The sequence below is a fragment of the Capricornis sumatraensis genome, chromosome 2 (assembly GCF_032405125.1).
Source record: "Capricornis sumatraensis isolate serow.1 chromosome 2, serow.2, whole genome shotgun sequence".
NCBI lineage: Eukaryota > Metazoa > Chordata > Mammalia > Artiodactyla > Bovidae > Capricornis > Capricornis sumatraensis.
The window spans coordinates 102683856-102703711 of NC_091070.1; the positions used below are offsets into that span (position 1 = coordinate 102683856).

The 19856-nt window shown below is 42.4% G+C and overlaps 1 protein-coding gene and 1 pseudogene across 1 annotated transcript; one reads left to right on the forward strand and one right to left on the reverse strand.

The window, feature by feature from the left end:
* The first annotated feature begins 4016 nt into the window (after positions 1–4016).
* CREG1 (cellular repressor of E1A stimulated genes 1) lies at positions 4017–14291 on the forward strand. Its single transcript, XM_068964936.1, has 3 exons — positions 4017–4370; positions 7591–7710; positions 14103–14291. Exons 1-3 carry the CDS (start codon positions 4017–4019, stop codon positions 14289–14291), a joined length of 663 nt encoding a protein of 220 aa, XP_068821037.1.
* Positions 7945–8555, reverse strand: LOC138074194 (dnaJ homolog subfamily C member 5 pseudogene; annotated as a pseudogene).
* Positions 14292–19856: the final 5565 nt, after the last annotated feature.

Genomic DNA, 19856 nt, shown 5'->3' on the forward strand with positions numbered 1-19856 from the left:
CATTGGAAGGGCACCTGATACAAAGAGCTGACTCATTGGAAAAGACCCTGATGCTGGGAAGATTGAAAGCGGGAGGAGAAGGGGACAACAGAGGATGAGATAGTTGGATGGCATCACCGACTTGATGAACATGAGTTTGAGTAAGCTCCAGGAGTTGGTGATGAACAGGGAAGCCTGGCATTTTGCAGTCCATGAGGTTGCAAAGAGTCGGACATGACTGAGCGACTGAACTGCACTGATGTCATCCCAAACTAAAGAGAAAGGGGTAGAAGTCTGGGACTTCAAAGGAAAATAAGACAATTCACAGGAAAAGGAAAAAAAAAATCAAATGTTTGGTAAACAAAGGTTTTCTGGGCCACAGAGAAAAAACAGGACACAGAGAGGAATTTAACAAATAGACTTTGTTGGGTTCTGTGAAAGGAAAATAAAAATGGAGTAGGTATTGCTAAGAGAGCGCTCTACAATGGAACCAGGAAGGTATTAAGGAAGTGTGATTTATGCACACTTATGTAACTTATGTCTCAGCCTGTTTCAGCCAGGAAGCAGTCTGACCTTTTGACCTGATGAAGTCATCCAAACACCTGCCAGAAACTCAAGATACTAATTGGACCCTTCCCCTAAAATAACTTGTGACAGTATCTGTTTGTTGCACATTTACTCTAAAATGACTGTGATTCCTTATGGACAAATACTTTCTGACTCTAAAGTCATAATTCTCACTAGGCAACTTTTAACAACCTTATAGGTTTTTTTTGGCTTTAACAATCCCTGACTCTTTTCCTTGGAACACTCTTTCAGGGTAACCTAAATCTGTGTCTCCTGAATTGTAATTCTTAAAACTCCAAATAAAGTCTTTCCTTATCTGCAGCTTCCTGTATTACTTTCTGGCTGACAGCACTTCTCTGACTACAACTAGTTCACCTTACACCACAATTATCTGTGTTGATAGCTCCTTCCTGGAACAAGTTTCCTAATTCTTTTAGGCAGTTAGGGGGAAGCTCAAGGATTCTTCCTGAGTCTTTTGGGCCTTGATTGTTTCTAGCTCAAAATAATTCCTAAGATTAATCCATATGCTTATGGATTCTTATGGATTCTTATGGATATGCTTATTCTCTGCAGCTGTCACCACTGCAGAGAACAGAATAATAGGACAGAAATAAGACATCCTACAGTATATTCAGAGAGCTCTTCACCAATTTTCTCTCAAAAAAGGATAACAGCTTCATCTTCTCAACAAAGGCTCTAATTAGTAATTATGTTTATCATTGCAAATCAGTCTTGGCATTGTAATTCCTTTGAATTATGTTGTTCTATAGATATGAAGTTTAAAGGCATTAAAAAAAATCTTAGATCAAATGATGTAATCATATCAGAGCTTCTTGAATGGACCAAAGAAGTACCAACATTGTTTATTAGGGAAAAAATGCCTCATGAATAAAATGAAATTCTCAAAAAAAAAAAAAAATTCACATGCCAAAGTGGCACATTTTGGGGTGACTTGTTCTGAACTACTACACTATGAAAGAAATAAACAGGGTTGTCCAGTAGAGAGTAACCCAGGAAAGCATCTTAGGAAGAGTGGTCGAGGAGGCGCATTTAAGAAGTGACATTTGAATGGAGATCTAGATGTGAGAAGGTAGCAATTCTGGTGACCACGGGAGGAGAATTTCGAGCAGAGCAGCCAGTGCAAAGACAGACACTAAGGGGAGGTGCTTAAAACTAGAGGGTTTCTTGACCGTATTCTCATGCTCAGGTGCATGAAACCAAGTTCTAGGTATCTGTTTTGTAATGGGGCAGTGATAGGGCTTACTGTTATTCCATATACCAGCAATAGCGGTATAGCAATAAACAAAAAAACTTGTGACCTTCTTGCAAAAAAATTATTCATATTCTGAAAGTTACAAAAGGCCTCTGTTTCACATGTTAGCAGAAAAACAGAATTTAGAGCCAGCAGCCCACCAGGCTCCCACCAGAGTCCCTGGGACTCTCCAGGCAAGAACACTGGAGTGGGTTGCCATTTCCTTCTCCAATGCATGAAAGTGAAAAGTGAAAGTGAAGTCGCTCAGTCATGTCCAACTCTTAGAGACCCCGTGGACTGCAGCCTACCAGGCTCCTCCATCCATGGGATTTTCCAGGCAAGAGTACTGGAGTGAGGTGCCATTGCCTTCTCCAGATGTATCAGATATCATCTAATCCAACTCTTCCTTTTAGAAATGAAAACAGGTCCAAAAAGATAAAAGTTTCAGGGTCACATGACTTGACGGCAGCAGAGCTGAGATCAGAACTCCAAATTTGAAACCCACATGTCTTCCTTAAGAGTAACAGATGAAATATTTGTAATTGGAAGGCTCTCAATCGACTTGCATTAAATATTTGTCTTGAAAACGATAAACCTGATCTTCCTCCTCTTAAATTTCTCCCATTTCCCAAATTCGGCTATTAAAAAGGAAAACGACTTGACTGAACTGTTCACTCCCTTATTTGAACGTACAAGCTGTCTGTGTAACACCTTTCGGCCACCAGAGGGAACTGAAGGCTGCTACTCAGAGTAAATCTCGTTTCTCCACCCAAATTCTTACTGAACAGCCTAAAATCTCTGCGGCTGAATATGCGGAGGCGGAGTTGGAAGCAGGAAGCGGACGCAGGGCTTTGGCTCACAAACCTGTGGCTCTCACCTGCTCACTTGACCAGCCCAGGGCAGCTGAGGGAAGTTACCTCACCTTTGTTGAACATCTCAGCCTCAGAGACCAGATTTACAAGGCTTACGAGTTGACAGGGCCAGGCCTAGTAACAAACGGCTGCAGCAGCACTACCACGCGGCATATATAACAACGATGAAAATTTGGGTTTGAGGCCACGCCAAGGAGATGAGGACTCACTCTGGGGATATGTGACTTTAGTTTACAATGATAAAGAAGGCAGATCAGGTGTTCTGAGGTTATTAATTCTCAAGAGTATCAGAAAGAGGAATCACCCCAGAATAGACTGTAGGAGGAGCAACAGGGAAATGCCACTTACATGGGGGGAGGGTCAGCAAGAGGAAGACATCTAGGAAACCACTGCCCCTGAGCCTGATGAGTCAGGTCCACAACTGGCCCCTATGCTAAGTTGCTTCAGTTGTATCCGACTCTTTGCGACCCTGTGGGCGGTAGCCCACCAGGCTCCTCTGTCCATGGGATTCACCGGGCGCGAATACTGGAGTAGGTTGCCATTTCCTGCTCCAGGGTATCCTTCCAACCAGGGAGGAACCAGCGTCTCTTATGTTTCATGCATTGGGAGGCGCGTTGTTTACCACTAGCGCCATCTGGGAAGCCACAACTGGCTTCGATGAATTCAAATTCGTGCATGGTACCCTGATAATACCAAAATGTCTCTATCTGAGAGTCTCCAACGCCAGGAGTAGTTTACAAAAATAGTCTAAATTGGGGGCTTCTGTCCTTCTCTCTGGAACCTTTTGCTGCTCTTCAGAGCCTACAGTGAAGTAATCGGAAAGGAGGAGCATAGTAGGAAGCGCAGCAATCCTTCTCAGATATCAGGTAGTCCTAACCAAAGGTATTAAAGGAAGGTGTACATATGAAAAGGCTGGTCCTTTCCTAGTAGTATGACTTAGGCAACCTACTTAATTTCTCTCAGCCTCCGTTTTATCAGGCATCGAAGAAACAAACACCCTGCTGCTGCTGCTAAGTCGCTTCAGTCGTGTCCGACTCTGCGCGACTCCATAGACAGCAGCCCACCAGGCTCCCCCGTCCCTGGGCTTCTCCAGGCAAGCATACTGGAGTGGGTTGCCATTTCCTTCTCCAAACACCCTATTCAGGACCATTTCCCAATCCCGACGGCGGCGGGGAGGTGGATAACCTGTCAGTCCCAGCAAGTGGAGGAGCCGGCTGAAGGACACGCCCCCCGTCCTCCACCCGAGGGCTTCGATTGGTCCCCTTCGGAGGGGGCGGGGCCCGACTCTGGGCTATGCTTGGGCGGGGTAGGCCGCGGCGCTCCGAATTCTCGCTGGGGTCACCGTCATGGCGGGTTGTGCCTGCGGGTTCGTGCGCGCAGTGCTCGCCTTCCTGCTGGCGCCCGCGCTGGTGACTCTGCTGGTGGCACCGGCGCGAGGCCGGGGCGGCCGGGGCCACGGGGACTGGGACGCTGCCGAGCTGCTGCCGCCGCTGCCGCCCCGGGAGAATGCGGCGCTCGTGGCCCGCTTCGTGACAAACGTTTGTGACTGGGGCGCACTGGCCACCATCTCAACGCAGGAGGGGGTGCGCGGCCGGCCCTTTGCCGACGTCTTATCGCTCAGCGATGGGCCCCCGGGCAAGGGCAGCGGCGTGCCCTACTTCTACCTGAGCCCGCTGCAGCAATCGGTGGGCAACCTGCAGGTGAGCCGGAGGGGCAGTGTGGCTCCGCGGGGCTGGAGCGCGAGCCTTTCGACTACCGCTTAAATTCTGCTTGGAAAGGAGAGCCGGAATCGTAGAGATGAGTTTGAACTCAGCCCAAACCTCTGGATCTTCTCTCCTGCGCTGGCTAGGCGTGCATTGAAGTGAAGTGAAGTCGCTCAGTCGTGTCCGACTCTGCGACCCCGTGGACTGTAGCCTACCAGGCTCCTCAGTCCATGGAATTTTCCAGGCAAGAGTACTGGAGTGGATTGTCATTTCCTTCTCCAGAGGATCTTCCCAACTCAGGGATCGAACCCAGATCTCCCGCACTGCAGGCAGACGCTTTACTGTCTGAACCACCAGGGAAGGCCTTACCTGAAACAGTAACCCTATGAGCCAGCAATTCTACAACAAAATGTAGAATTTTCAGAGAACTGAAAACATACCACATAAAATCTTGTACACAAAAGTTCATAGGTGCATTATTGACAACAGGCAAAAAGGGAAGGGAAGTAATTCAAATGTCTACCAACTCATACTGAGTGAAGTAAGTCAGAGAAGGAGAAATATCTTATGATATCCCTTATACGTGGAATCTAAAAAGAAATGATACAAATGAATTTACAAAACAGAGATTCACCGACTTAGAAAATAAACTTATGGTTGCCAGGAGGAAGGGAGTTTCACAAGGTCATGTACAGGTTGCTATACTCAAAATGTATAACCAACAAGAACCTACTGAATAGCACATGGAAGTCTATTCAATGTTATGTGCCAGCCTGGATAGGACGGGAGTATGGGGGTGAATGGATACACGTATATGTATGGCTGAGTCCCTCTGTTATTCAACTGAAACTACCACAACATTGTTAATCAACTATAACCCAATGCAAATAAAAAGTTTTGAAAGTTTAGGGAAAAAAGATATTTCCCCCCTGCCAAAAAAGTGACTAATTCATTTCCTCATAATAAAATACCCATACAATGAAGTATTATTCAGCCATAAAAGGAAATAATAATACATGGTACAACATGGATGAACCTTAAAAATATTACAGTAAGCAAAAGAAGCCAGTCTGAAAGGCTACATATTATATGGTTCATTTACATTAAAATTACAAAATAAGCTTATCTAGAGAGACCAGAAAGCAGATGTAGTGACTGCCAAGAGCTGGCAGAGGGGGAACGGGTGTGACTGATAACTGGTATGGGCTTTCTTTTTTGGATGGTGAAAACATACTGGAATTAGGTAGTGGTGACTGCTATACAACTTTATGAATATAGTAAAAAAGCAATGAACCAAACACTTAAAACAGATGAATTTTTATGAAATGTAAACTATATCTAAGTAGTTTCAAAAAATTACTGACTTCCACTTTTTAGTCAAGATGGAATAAGAAGAACCAGATTTACTATCACATCTGAACAACCAAAAAACAGCAGAATATACATTCTTTTTAAGTACACATGATATATTTACCAATACAGAAAACATTTACTTAGGGGACATAAAATAAGTCTCAATATATTTAAAAGACTTCAAGTTCCACATAAATATGCTCTGTGTCCGAAACAGAATTAAATTAGAAATCACTAACACAAAGAAATATTTGAAAACTATAAAATAACAGATGGTCAAAAAAGAAATCACATAATTCCAAAATATTTTTAACTTATTTTTTGCTTTTATTAAAGCAAAACATATTTCGATTTATGGATTGCAGGTAACACAGTGCTTAAAGGCAAATTTATAGCACAAAACACCTATATTAGAAAGATAAAGTTACTATAACAATGACTTTCGCTTCCACTCTAAAAGCTATAACAAGGAGACCAATGAAATCAAAAGTCAAAAGACAGTTGGAAATAATGAATATAAGAGCAGAAATCAATGAAAAAGAAAACAGGAAAACACAGAAAACTGATAAAACCAGAAACTGGTGCTTTGAAAAAACAATGCACCTCTACTCAGATTAATCAAGAAAAAGAAGGGGTGAACTTATTATCAATATCAAAAATGAGAGCAGTTAACACATAACATCATTATGAATACTTGAGCATGTAATTGGGTTTTCACTACTCACAGTCTTGTTGTATACTTTCCCCATTCTATGTTTTTGCAGTTACAATGCCCTTAACCTTTAATACATCTTTTCACTTTTGTGCTGATTTTGACTATCTTACAAGGCTCCCTGGAGTTTCCATATCACTCCAGGTTGCTGATATCTCCTTACACTGAACTTCAAATACGCTTATCTGTATCATTCACTTGGCAGTTAGTTATGTGCTGCCTTTTGACCTCTTCTGTGTCTTTGTTTTGCATTTTTAAACCTTGTTTATGTTTGACTTTTCAACCAGATTATAAACTCACAGAGAAGGGAAAGACCTTGTCTGAGGCTCCCCGTCCCCTATTTTTGGTCTCCCTAGTGCCTTGCCTAATAGATTTTGTTGACAGCAAATTTTTGGCCTAATAATTCCAAAGAGATCTCTTTATGACTCACTGTTTTGATGGGTCACTGTGAGATGGCAAAATCCCACACACAAGACATTTGAGGTTTAAAACACTAAATGTAGCATGTGAATTTTGCTGTAATCTGTCAACAGTGCCTTTTATGAAGCTGATTTCTGGATAAGAAAGAATTAGGAATTTTGCTTATATCACATTTTTAATTTAAGAATTCTCTTACTGCTAGAACAGGAGTGAGCAACTTCTCCAGTTTTGAAATCACATGACAGTTTCTGCTAGCATAAGATAACCAAGAAGCATGATTCAGCTACTTTCTTGTTTAAATTGTACAATTAGCTAGTTGAACCATGGTGGTATTTTTATGTATTAGTTTCACATTAGTCTAATCCTTTAGCTCTTTCAGTGAAGGTTAGAGATCAGGCTTGTATTTGGGTGGTAATGTAGTTATAATTCCTCTGGTAAGTATGGGACAAATTAGGAGTCTAAGAAAAAGAAAAGTGTTTAACATAATTCTTACCAAGTTAGTTACTTAAAATGTGAAACAACCTCCAACACACTTTTTTTTTTTTTTGGAGAGAGGATAAAGATCAATCTCTATCCAAGTAGTAATTTTCCCAAGTGAAAGGTGGTATTTTCCAATTCATTGTTTCATGAAAGAATCGTCAAGTTCTGGGGACAATGTGAATGCAACTTGTGAAATTTATTTCCTCTCAGAGACAATATTTCACATGAGAGGCCTTCATTTTCTCTCTACAGGAGAATCCATATGCTACATTGACCATGTCTTTGGCAGAGACTAGTTTCTGCAGAAAATATGGATTTGATCCCCAGAGTCCCCTCTGTGCTCACATAATACTATCAGGAACTGTTATCAAGGTAAATAGCATGTAAGAACAGATACTGGTTTTATTTTTTTATTTTATATATATTTTTTGACCATATATATTTAAAGCTAAACTGCTTTAAATACTGCATGTGTCGGAGGTGGATGGGCGGGCACAGAGGCGGGTCTGCGTGGCCCTCCTGGGGCCAGGGCGGCTCCCACGCCATCTCTGTGACTACAGTTCATGATTCTGAGGTTGAGTGGCCGGGTGCTGCCTGATCCTGGACTTAGTTGAACCCGTCGGTGTGGTAACTGGGGTGGGAGTCAGCCGTGAGCTGGGTGGTCTCCGTGGCAGATGCCGGCTGGATGACGATGGCATGTCTGCGGCCTCCCTCTCGTCGGACTGCAGCTGCGCCTCCAGGTCCTCGGGGGTCACATAGAACTCGGTCTCCTCCCCCTCCGGCGCCTAGGGCTTGCACTTGCCACAGCAGCAGTCGCAGCAGCAGTTGCAGCAGCAGTTGCAGCAGCAGCAGCAGCAGTAGCAGCAGGTGAGGAGCCCACAGAAGATGAACAGGGCCTTGGCCCACCAGCTAGAGAGCGCAAAGTAGGTGTTCACGTTCTCCTCCCCGATCAGCTCGGCCACGTAGAGCCCCCATGAGCCGTACTTGTCATAGATGTTTCTTTTCGTGGCATCCGTCAAGATGGCGTGGGCGTTGTTGATCTCCTTAAACTTGTCCGCAGCCTCCGGGTTATCAGGGTTCTTGTCAGGGTGGTATTTAAAGGCCAGCTTCCGGTAGGACTTGTTAATGTCATCCAAGGTTGCCTTCTTGTCCAGCCCCAGTACATGGTACAGGGACTGCCCAGAGGTAGAGAGTGAGCGCTGTCTCTGGTCTGCCATGGCACGCTAGTCTGTCCGCGCGCCCGCCCACCGGCTCCGCGGCCCCCTCTTCCCTGTGCGGTGCTCCTGGGCAGCCGGCCGGCGCGCTCTTCAGCGGAGCTGCGCTTCGGGACCCGGCGGCGGCAACGGCGGTGCGGGTAGCGGCAGAGGGCACCGGGAGCAGCACCGGCAGAAGCGGCGGGGGCCAGACACTGGTTTTAGAAGATCATCATGTTATTAACAGTGAAGGAAGACATATTTTGAGAATAAAATAAAATTTGTGATTGAGGTACAGAGTTAGAATATATTCTAATATGTAAAGTAATTTCATAAAAACTAAAGGTTTTAATTGGTGACTTTCATGTAGGTGTTCAATAAGATATTGAGCTATCAATTGAGCAGATAGATTTTCAATAAGAAAAAGGAACTGTTTTTTGAAGCTGAACAGATGTTACAGCTATTAAGCTCCTACATAAGGAACATCTGCTCAAAGTTCATACTCCTGACCATGTTGTACACTGTGCAATATTTTCCATGTTTGGATTCCTTGTCTCCGTATTTAACAGTGGCTTAGAGCAGAAAGCAGATTAAGTATATTAACAGGGGAGTATGCACAAAATCAATACGCACAAATCCCTTTCATTCCTATACACTAAAAATGAAAAATCAGAGAAATTAAGGAATCAATCCCATTCACCACTGCAACAAAAAAGAATAAAATACCTAGAAATAAGCCTACTTAAGGAGAGAAAAGAGCCATGTACAGAAAACTATAAGACACTGATGAAAGAAATCAAAGATGACACACACAGATGGAGAGATATGTCAAGTTCTTGGATCAAAAGAATCAATATTATGAAAATGACTAAGCAATCTATAGATTCAGTGCAATCCCAATCAAATTACCAGTGGCATTTTTCATAGAATTAGAATAAAAAAATTTCACAATTTGTATGGAAATGCAAAAGACCATGAATAGCCAAAGCAACCTTGAGAAAGAAGAATAGAGCTGGAGGAATCAATCTTCCTGACTTCAGACAAAAAGCTACAGTCATGAAGACAGTATGGTACTGCCACAAAAACAGAAATATAGACCAATGGAACAAGATAGCCCATAGATAAGCCTACATGTCTATGGGCACCTTATCTTTAACAAAGGAGGCAGAATTATACAATGGAAAAAAGATAGTCTCTTCAAGAAGTGGTGCTGGAAAAACTGGACAGCTACATGAAAAAGAATGAAATTAGAACACTTCTTAACACCATAGTCAAAGATAAACTCAAAATGGATTAAAGATGACCAGAAACTATGAAACTCTTAGAGGAAGACATAGGCAGAACACTCTTTGATGTAAATCACAGCAAGATCCTCTATGACCATCTCTTAGAGTAATGGAAATAAAAACAAAAATGGACAAACAGACTCTAACTAATCTTAAAAGCTTTTGCACAGGAATAAAAACCATAAACAAGATGAAAAGACAACCATCAGAATGGGAGAAAACAATTGCAAATGAAGCAACTGACAAAGGATTACTTGCGGGGGTCCAGCCTCAGCAGAGTCCAAGATGAACGGCATTGGCGAATGAATGACACAGGAAGACCAAGCTTCGGTGAGAGAGGCCCGTAACTTTATTTTCAAAAGGAGCTTTTATACCCTGACTTGTACATAGAGGGAAATGAAAGATGCAAGGTCATGCAGAGTCAGCCCAAACACTCCAGCGGTTTTGCCCTTATCGAAACCAGGATTTTTTTCTGTATGCCTTTCCATAAACAAGGGTCTTATGTACGTTATCTTCTGGCCTGCAGGCCTGTTGACATTTTATGACCCTTTTTTGATAAAGGTTGGTCAGCCAGAAAACTTGTTTTCCCTTGAAGTGTTTTTTCTTTATATCTCTAACCTGTGTCAGCCTCAGAAAGTACTAAACACAGTTACATTCTCATGGAGCAAAGGTGCAGTGGGTTACAACAAAGAAAGAACTTATTAGCTCAAAGGTCTGATGTGGTTAATTCCAAGGCTATTACTTGTTTTTCTTATATTCCAACTATATTAACTAATGCACTCCCAGGTGCACAATGGATAAGGAATATGGAAACTTGGCAGCAAGCATTGGCCCAATAATGAAGCCCTTTACCAGTACTATTCTAATAATTTTTCACCCCTTAAAGGGCACTATGCCCATTAAGACTTTTAGAATGTTTAGGCTTCCCATGCCTTTCATGGTTGGGAAGTTTGTGAACAATCATGTGCGTTAGTTGTAAAAGTAAGGAAAAACCTGTCAAGCAAGCTAGAATGCCAACAGAGGGGTTAGAATAGAAATATTCCTTTCATGCCCAGGAGACATATCAACTTAGAGCCCTGAGTTGACTTTATCCAGAGAAAGGTGGTCGGGGATAGCCCCCTGCTAACATCAGAAGAGTGGTTGAAAGGCATAATATAGTAAACAGTAGACAGACAGATTTTGGTTTTGGGGTGGATGCTCGAGCAGGTCCAGGGAGTCCCTCGAGTCCTGATCTGCCTTTGCCTGTCAGGTCTTCTCTGCGTGACCTTTGTCATGGGTGGGATCTCCCGTGGTGGCTCCTGGCAGTTACTCTCCAGAATACACAGAAGTTCATGCAGCTCAACAACAGAAAAACAACCCAATAAAAAAAATGGACAGAAGACCTAAACAGACATTTCCCCAAAGAAGACATCCAGATGGCTAATAAACACATGAAAACATGCTTAACATTGCTTATTATTAGAGAAATGCAAATCAAAACTACAATGAGGTACGACCTCATACCAATCAGGATGACCATCATCAAAAAATCTACAAACAATAAATGCTAGAGTGGATGTGGAAAAAAGGGAACCCTCTTGCACTGTTGGTGGGAATGTAGATTGACAACGGCCACTGTGGAGAACAGTATGGTGATTTCTTTAAAAACTAGGAATAAAACTACCATTCAGTTCAGTTCAGTTCAGTCGCTCAGTCGTGTCCGACTCTTTGTGACCCCATGAATCGCAGCACGCCAGGCCTCCCTGTCCATCACCATCTCCCAGAGTTCACTCAGACTCACGTCCATTGAGTCCGTGATGCCGTCCAGCCATCTTATCCTCTGTCGTCCCCTTCTCCTCCTGCCCCCAATCCCTCCCAGCATCAGAGTCTTTTCCAATGAGTCAACTCTTCTCATGAGGTGGTCAAAGTACTGGAGTTTCAGCTTTAGCATCATTCCTTCCAAAGAAATCCCAGGGCTGATCTCCTTCAGAATGGACTGGTTGGATCTCCTTGCAGTCCAAGGGACTCTCAGGAGTCTTCTCCAACACCACAGGTCAAAAGCATCAATTCTTTGGTGCTCAGCCTTCTTCACAGTCCAACTTTCACATCCATAAATGACCACAGGAAAAACCATAGCCTTGACTAGAGGGACCTTAGTCGGCAAAGTAATGTCTCTGCTTTCGAATATGCTATCTAGGTTGGTCATAACTTTTCTTCCAAGGAGTAAGCGTTTTTTAATTTCATGGCTGAAGTCACCATCTGCAGTGATTTTGGAGCCCCCAAAAATAAAGTCTGACACTGTTTCTACTGTTTCCCCATCTATTTGCCATGAAGTGATGGGACCAGATGCCATGATCTTCGTTTTCTGAATGTTGAGCTTTAAGCCAACTTTTTCGCTCTCTTTCACTTTCATCAAGAGGCTTTTTAGCTCCTCTTCACTTTCTGCCATAAGGGTGGTGTCACATATGACCCAACAATCGCACTACTGGGCATATACCCTAAGAAAACCATAATTGGAAAAGACACATGTATCCCAGTGTTCACTGTAGCACTATTTACAATAGCCAGGACATGGAAGCAACCTAGATGTCCACTGATAGATGAAAGGATAAAGAAGATGTGTACGTATATACAATGGAATATTAGTCATAAAAAGGAATGAATTTGAGTCAGTTCTAGTGAGGTGTATGAACCTGGAGCCTGTTATACAGAGTGAAGTAAGTCAGAGGAAAATGTATATTAATGCATGTATATGGAATCTAGAAAAATGGTACTGGTGAACCTATTTGCAGGGTAGGAATAGAGACTCAGACATAGAGAACAGGCTTATGGACATAGAGGGGGCAGTAGAGGGTAGGATGAATTGAGAGAATAGCATTGGAACATGTATATTACCATGTGTAAAACAGAGTGCCAATAGGAAGTTGCTGTATAGCGCAGGGAGCTCAGCCTGATGCTCTGACAACGTGGAGGGGTGGGGTGGAGGTTCATGAGGGAGGGGACATACATGTACGTATGGCTGATTCATGTTCATGTATGGCAGAAAACAATACAACATTTTAAAGCAACTAATCCTCTAATTAAAAATAAATTTTAAAAATTGAAGACAGGGGAGAGTATCTATATTAAATGCTAGAAATAAATTTAGATAGTTGGAGGTGAGTGCTAGAGAGAAGAGGTTAAATAAAACAGTGGGAAGGGCAAAGGGCAAGGTGTCATGAGGACTGATCTGATTGCTAAGCCAGTAGGCAGACTTCTTGACCTTGTCAATCATGAATACCTCTGCTGCTGCTGCTGCTAAGTCACGTCAGCCGTGTCCGACTCTGTGCGACCCCATAGACGGCAGCCCACCAGGCTCCCCCGTCCCTGAGATTCTCCAGGCAAGAGCACTGGAGTGGGTTGCCATTTCCTTCTCCAATGCATGAAAGTGAAAAGGGAAAGTGAAGTCGCTCAGTCGTGTCCAACTCTTGACCCCAAGGACTACAGCCTACCAGGCTCCTCCGTCCATGGGATTTTCCAGGCAAGAGTACTGGAGTGGGGTGCCGTCGCCTTCTCCATGAGTACCTCAGATACGTTTTAATCATGGTCTCAAAATTCTGTGTGGCTGCATTTCTGGAGCTGAGTGTTCTTCAGTGGTCAGAGAAAGGGGGAGGGCAGCAGATGCACTTGAGTTCCACCGTGCTTCTTCTACAGACTTATATCCTTTATGTGCACCCATCTATGTGTTTAACATATGCATGCGGTGGGATAAAAGTGCTAGTGTTACACAGCATAACCACCAGGAATATTTTATTATAGTGCTTTGTGCCAGTTACTCTGATAGTTCAAAATTGCTATTTCACAGTGAAAACTGGTACTCATGGTGGTTTCCCACTTCATTATAGTATATGTTATCACCAACATTTGAAATCTCCATTGTTCTCTGCATTTCTTCAAGCTTCTTTTACTGCCTCTTGATTGCTTAAGATCAAACTTTGTAGTAGATGTTAAAAGTGCTCAGCACAAAGGGGAAAAAAAGGCGAGAAAAAATTACTACTATGTGTGGTGATGAATCGTAACTGAACTTGTGATTATTTTGCAGGGTATGCATATATCAAATCTTTATATTGTATACACCTAAAACTAATACAGAGTTATATGTCAATTATTGATCAATAATTAATTTTAGAAATAATAATTTTAAAAATCAGGATTTATAACTAAATAAACTCTTTAGGGTTTGTGGAATGCTAGAATCACACATTCTTAACAGCCAAGAAAACAAAATGTCATTGCTCTGAGTAGGTTTATTTTATATGTCTTTTAGGTGAGTGAAACAGAAACGGATGTTGCAAAGAATTCATTATTCATTCGACACCCTGAGATGAAAACCTGGCCATCCAGCCATAACTGGTTCTTTGCTAAGTTGAATATAACCAATATCTGGGTCCTGGACTACTTTGGTGGACCAAAAATAGTGACACCTGCAGAATATTATAATGCCACATCTCAGTAAGTATTTACACATCGTCTGTCTTTATAATATTGCAGCCCTTATCAGTGGTCCTCAATCTTCTAAAACAAATGAGTCTTAACCATTTCCTGTACCATGGATCATTTTGGCAAGCTGGTAAGGCCTATGACTCCCCTGGGAATAGTATTTTTAATACATAAAGTACATGAGATTACAAAAGAAACCAACTATATGGATATATATTTAGAAAAATATTTTATAAAATGTGGGGTATATAAAATATGGGATATATAATAATATGTTGGCTTTTTGATGAATACATTAAATAGCAAGTTCCAGTAGAGAGTCCATAACCTTTCTGTACGTTCAGAGTAGTGAGAAGTGAATATTTTAAGACATTGGCAGCAACAGTGCCATGATATGAAAATATCTGTAATTTCTATATTTCTGTCAGTGGCCATCACAGATACACTGTCACCACTTCGTTTATTGCCTACATTCATTGTTAAAGAGAATAATACATTTCAGTTAGAGCTTAATGAAAATGAAAACCTCTTTCCATCCGTTTTTCCCCATCAGAGACACCTTGAACTCTATCTATAAGCTAGGACATCAGGTGGAGACTATATATTATTATTTTTTGCCTGTGCCCCATGACTTGTAGTATCTTAGTTCCCTGATCAGAGTTTGAACCTGGGCCACAACAGAGAAAGAGCTGAGTCCTAACCACTGGGCTACCAGGGAATTCCCAAGACCCTGTCTTAGGTCTGTGCTTGTGGAGCCTAGTTCTGACCCATGATGGCATTTTCTCTTGAGAATCAGAGCCGGGTACTTTACCCAACGTGAAGGATTCACATGCAGTCTGAGCATGTGACCCAGATCCTCAGGCCCTGGTCCTGTAGTGCCTGTGGGAGTGTGTGGTATATCCTGCCAGGAAATGGACACTGGGCTGGCAGGAGCAATCAGAGAGAATGAAAGAGAAGAATGTAACCTGAAGATGGGAGAGGGTGGGAAAGAAGGGTGTGATCAAATTTTTTGAAATTAGGTTAGGGTTCAAATGAAGGAATACAAGGGACTGGTACTTTTCCCCCGGCGACACGGGTCGCGTTGGCCTGTCTGGCAGCCTCAAGGCCTCGCGGATGGTGATGACAGTAACAGCAGCAATAACAGCAGCAGCAGTAGCGTCTGTTGGGCATTGTTGGCTGGTGCTAACTGGCGGCTTCCCATGTCTAAACTCACTCAACTCTCACCGCAGTCCTATGAGTTAGGTAGTCTTTTTTTCCTTTGCTTTTTTTCTGATGGAGAGCCGATGCACAGAAAAGTCAGAAACTTGCTTAAAGTTTTAGGAAGCAATAGTGCTGGGATTCAAAGCCCAGCATTCTAGCTCCAGAACCTTCGCTGTGTTTTGAAAGGAGGTTTTGCTGCCCCCTGGTCAGTCACATCACTGGCAGCTGGCCAGGCTCCAGTGCCAGTGTAATTTAACCTCTTTCTGCTTGTGACAGACTGGCTGCTACTTGTGGAGGTGAGAGTGTCCATGCTAAGCTAGACTTTGTAGGTTGCAGCTCAGGTTTGGGCTTAAGTTCTCAGCATTCATTTATTCTGCCTTATTATATTGTATAACAGATCTATTGGTGAACCATTGCCTTCCCATCATGACTGTAAATCTCTTCACAGCAGAACTCAGGTTTTAGTTTTGGTTTTTCATTCCAAACTGAACCTAGGAGACTGCATGGCACAGAGTAGGTATTTAATAAACACTGGCTAATTGTCAGGCTGATCCTTTGAGACAAAGATTCTTGGCTGTTGTTTGAATAAAGAATCTAACAACAACAAAAACGAATCAAACAGTCATGGCATTTATTCTGCTATTGTGCCTGCAGGAGAAGAGGTCCAGGCCAGTGATTGTGTTCTGGACCTGAAAAGCCATCTTTTCAGGAAGGAAGACAGAGGTAGCAATTATAACATTATGGCTGGGCAACAAATTATCAAGGAGGACGGTCAGTAAGATGACAGGCCCACTCTTCAAGGTTAAAGTTCATTTTTACAGGCCATAACAGTCTCTGAAGCACAGTTATCTTTGTCTAAATTACATGCCTGAGGGCAATGTTTGCTTTAATAACAAAGTAAAACTGGAAAAGAAAACCCATAAGTCTGCACATTGAGTAAGTCAATGAAAAAGATAAATTTGAGGTTTCTATTTTGTTAACATGGATGAGTGGGCCTTTTCTGCAGCTTGGAGATAAGAGGGAGCATTTTTTCCTGTCCTTGTGAGAGGAGGGCAGAAGACTAGCCCAGGGTGTGACCCCTCCTGAGACAGGATGCGAGAATCCTAGGAATGGTCAGTGCCTTGAATGTGACCTTCTGGAACAGATGCTTCTGACTCCTACCCATTTCAGAGCCCAGGAATGGGTCCCCCACCATTCCACCCACCAAGTTTGCCATCAGGACAAATACCAGAAGTATTTGTAGATGTGCTGGGGTAAGCAATTCTGATAAGTATCAGCAATTGCCTCCTCTCACTGTTAAGTCTGAGCAGCAGGCCTCTAGGGAAAGATGGAGGTAATGAGAGGTCAATGAATTGCAAACTTGCCCGCTCTTCCTTACCTGGAGATGGATCTCCTCATCTCCGTGGTCAGGGCTACAATGGGAAAATGGATCAAGGTCACCTCCCCGGCTGAGTGCTGGATGACTGTTGCTCTTTTGCTTTAATGTTTGGGACCCCTTCTGTTCTCATTTGTTTTTTAACTCTTCCGATATTCTTGAATGAGATGATCACAATAGCTTCAGCTGCTGATCAGTGTTTTGTCCTGGCAGCGCTTGCTAAAGTGTATCAGCATCATACTTGGAGAGGTGGGATGAGAGCTGAGATGAAGACCCTAGGCCTGACCCTAAACCAGGACTCAATTTAGTGGTGAATTTTTTTGCATTTTAGCAAACTCAGATTTTTCTTTACTACACTAAGTGGCCAAAATTAACTTGAGATCTTAAAACTTTTAGATCAGAAGTGTCTCTAGCCTTTCCTAAGAATGAGTTAACTTCTGATTTGTCAACTCAGTTTAATGAAATAATTTTTCTTCCTCTCTTCCCCTCTCTAGGTGAAGCAGTATACGGCGAATTTAACCTCATGTGTGAAATTTCTTAGGAAGTTTCACATAGATTTGAAGCACTTACTGTTTTTCTATGGAAAGTTTGCCAGAAGAATAGCCAGTTTTCTCTTTTTGCTTGCTTGCTTACAGAATTGAGTTGGATTATTACTGGATTTCTTGGAAGATGAGATTGTTGGATATATTATATATTTTTTCATATTTTGAAGCCATTTGCATAGAGACATGTCTTTCTTTATGATCAGCGTTTTATTCCATTAATTCCAAATAGTTTGCCAACAGTGCTCCTTGAAGAGGAAGAGTTACAGTTTTAGACTGACCATTGGCATTCGAAAGTACTCAAGTGTGTGTTCTCAATTCCTGAAAACCGCTGTGCTGGGGAGAGGGCCACGCGCCCATAGCTGCTGCCGGCGTCTGTATTAAGGGCTGCTGTTACAGTGCACCTGGATAAATCTTGCCAAGACAAAGAATGATGAAACACAAGTGGAGCATCCCACTCATGGTCCACCTAGGTTTGGCAGTCCTGGGTGTTGTTAATCCAACAAAAGGCAAAACTATCTCTTATACAGAACATAAAAAAAAAACACCCTCAAGTCTAAAGTGATAAATATCTAAAACAAAGGATGATAAAACTTCCTTAATTTAACTTAAAAAAGGAAGTTCATAAAATTTTCTGAATTTGATTTCCCCAGCTAGGTGGACACTGTGTAATTAGTTTCTTCCACTCAAAATACTTACACACAGGCACACATGTTTTTTTTTTCATCCCAAAAGGGGATTATGAAAGAAAAAGGGGGGGGTTATGTGTAAGTTATTTGTGTTCTTTTATAACATTTCTTAATGTCAACCCGGACATGGACCAGGTTCAACCAGAGCCAAAATCCATCTTCCACCTCTCTCAATAATGGCCTAAGGCTTTTTCAACTTCTTCAGATCTCTAAAGGGCTTCTAATGCTGTTACTGCCTAAATCAGGTCATCAGAGGTGGGACAACATGGTTTAAAAATCATATTTCTTCAGAAGGGGAGAAACTGTTTGCTTTAATTACCCATAGACATGATTTTAGAAGACTATGAGATCCTTTATAAGAGGTGTGTCAGGAATCAAGCAACTGAATCCTTAAATGGCTAAGAGAAAGGAAGTTGAATATGAGTTTGAAACTACAAAATGAACTTACCTGAAATCCAGCAAACAGCTTCTCTTTAAGAAAAATGATGTGTCTTAAACTTGGTAGAGTAGGTTTCTTACTCAAAGCATTAATAATAAAAAGCATTATTTTCATTAAATGTGTCATATTTATTTTCTTACACAGAGATGGTAATATTTATTGCACTTTTTTTCATCGTCCACTGCCAAAATCCCTTTGTGTTTTAGCAGGTTGTTAAATTAACTTCTGGCTGATTTAAAGCTTAAAGTGAATAACTTGACCCTTTCCTATTGGTAAACGATTCATTGTTTCTTAAAATTTGGAGGTTTACCAGAATGCAGTCTTTGTCAAGGGTCTTTCCTCAGGGCCTTGGGTGCCAAGGTAACTTGTGATAGAATTAAATTGAGAGTATCTATCTGTATTTCTCCCTTTACTCAATTATTGTGAATTTTCTCTTCATCATTTGGTACCATGTAAAAATACCTGTATTCAAGTAAGATCCAGTTATCACAGAGGAGAGTCAACCACTGTTTCACTGAAGGTGCTGTGGCTTCCTTTTTAATTGAATGTGCAAATTAAGTCCCCATTATGTTTCGATGGGGCTTCCCCTGTAGCTCAGTTGGTAAAGAATCCGCCTGCAGTGCAGGAGACCCTGGTTTGATCCCTGGGTTGGGAAGATCCCCTGGAGAAGGAAATGGCAACCCACTCCAGTATCCTTGCCTGGAAAATCTCATGGACAGAGGAGCCCGGAGGGCTGCAGTCCATGGGATCGCAGAGTCGGGCACGACTGAGCGACTAACACGTACTATGTTCTGATTGATCACCAGGGGGCACTGTGGACCACTTTTTGGGCAGATGCTGGTTTCTTGTACAGTGATCTTCCACATGCTTACCCAAGTGGCTCAGTGGCAAAAAAAATCTGCCTATAATGCAGGAGACACAGGTTCAACCCCTGGGTCAGGAAGATACCCTGGAGAAGGAAATAGTAACCCACTCTCCCACTCTAATATTCTTCCCTGGGAAATCCCATGGACAGAAGAGCCTGGCAGACTATACAGTCCATGGGGTCACAAAAGTCGGACATGACTTAACGACCAAACAACAGTAATCTCCCGCTTATACATGGGGATATTTTCCAAGACTGTCCCCAGCCCTTGCAGGTGCCTGAAACCCAGGGTCGTACCAAACCTGTATGTGCTATGTTCTTTTCCTATACATACACGCAATAAAGTTTAATTTATAAATCATGGGGTCGCAAAGAGTGGGACATGACTGAGCAACTGAACTGAAATGAGAGACTATATGAATTGCCAACATTACCCTTGTATTTGGGACCATTATTAAATAAAATAAGGGT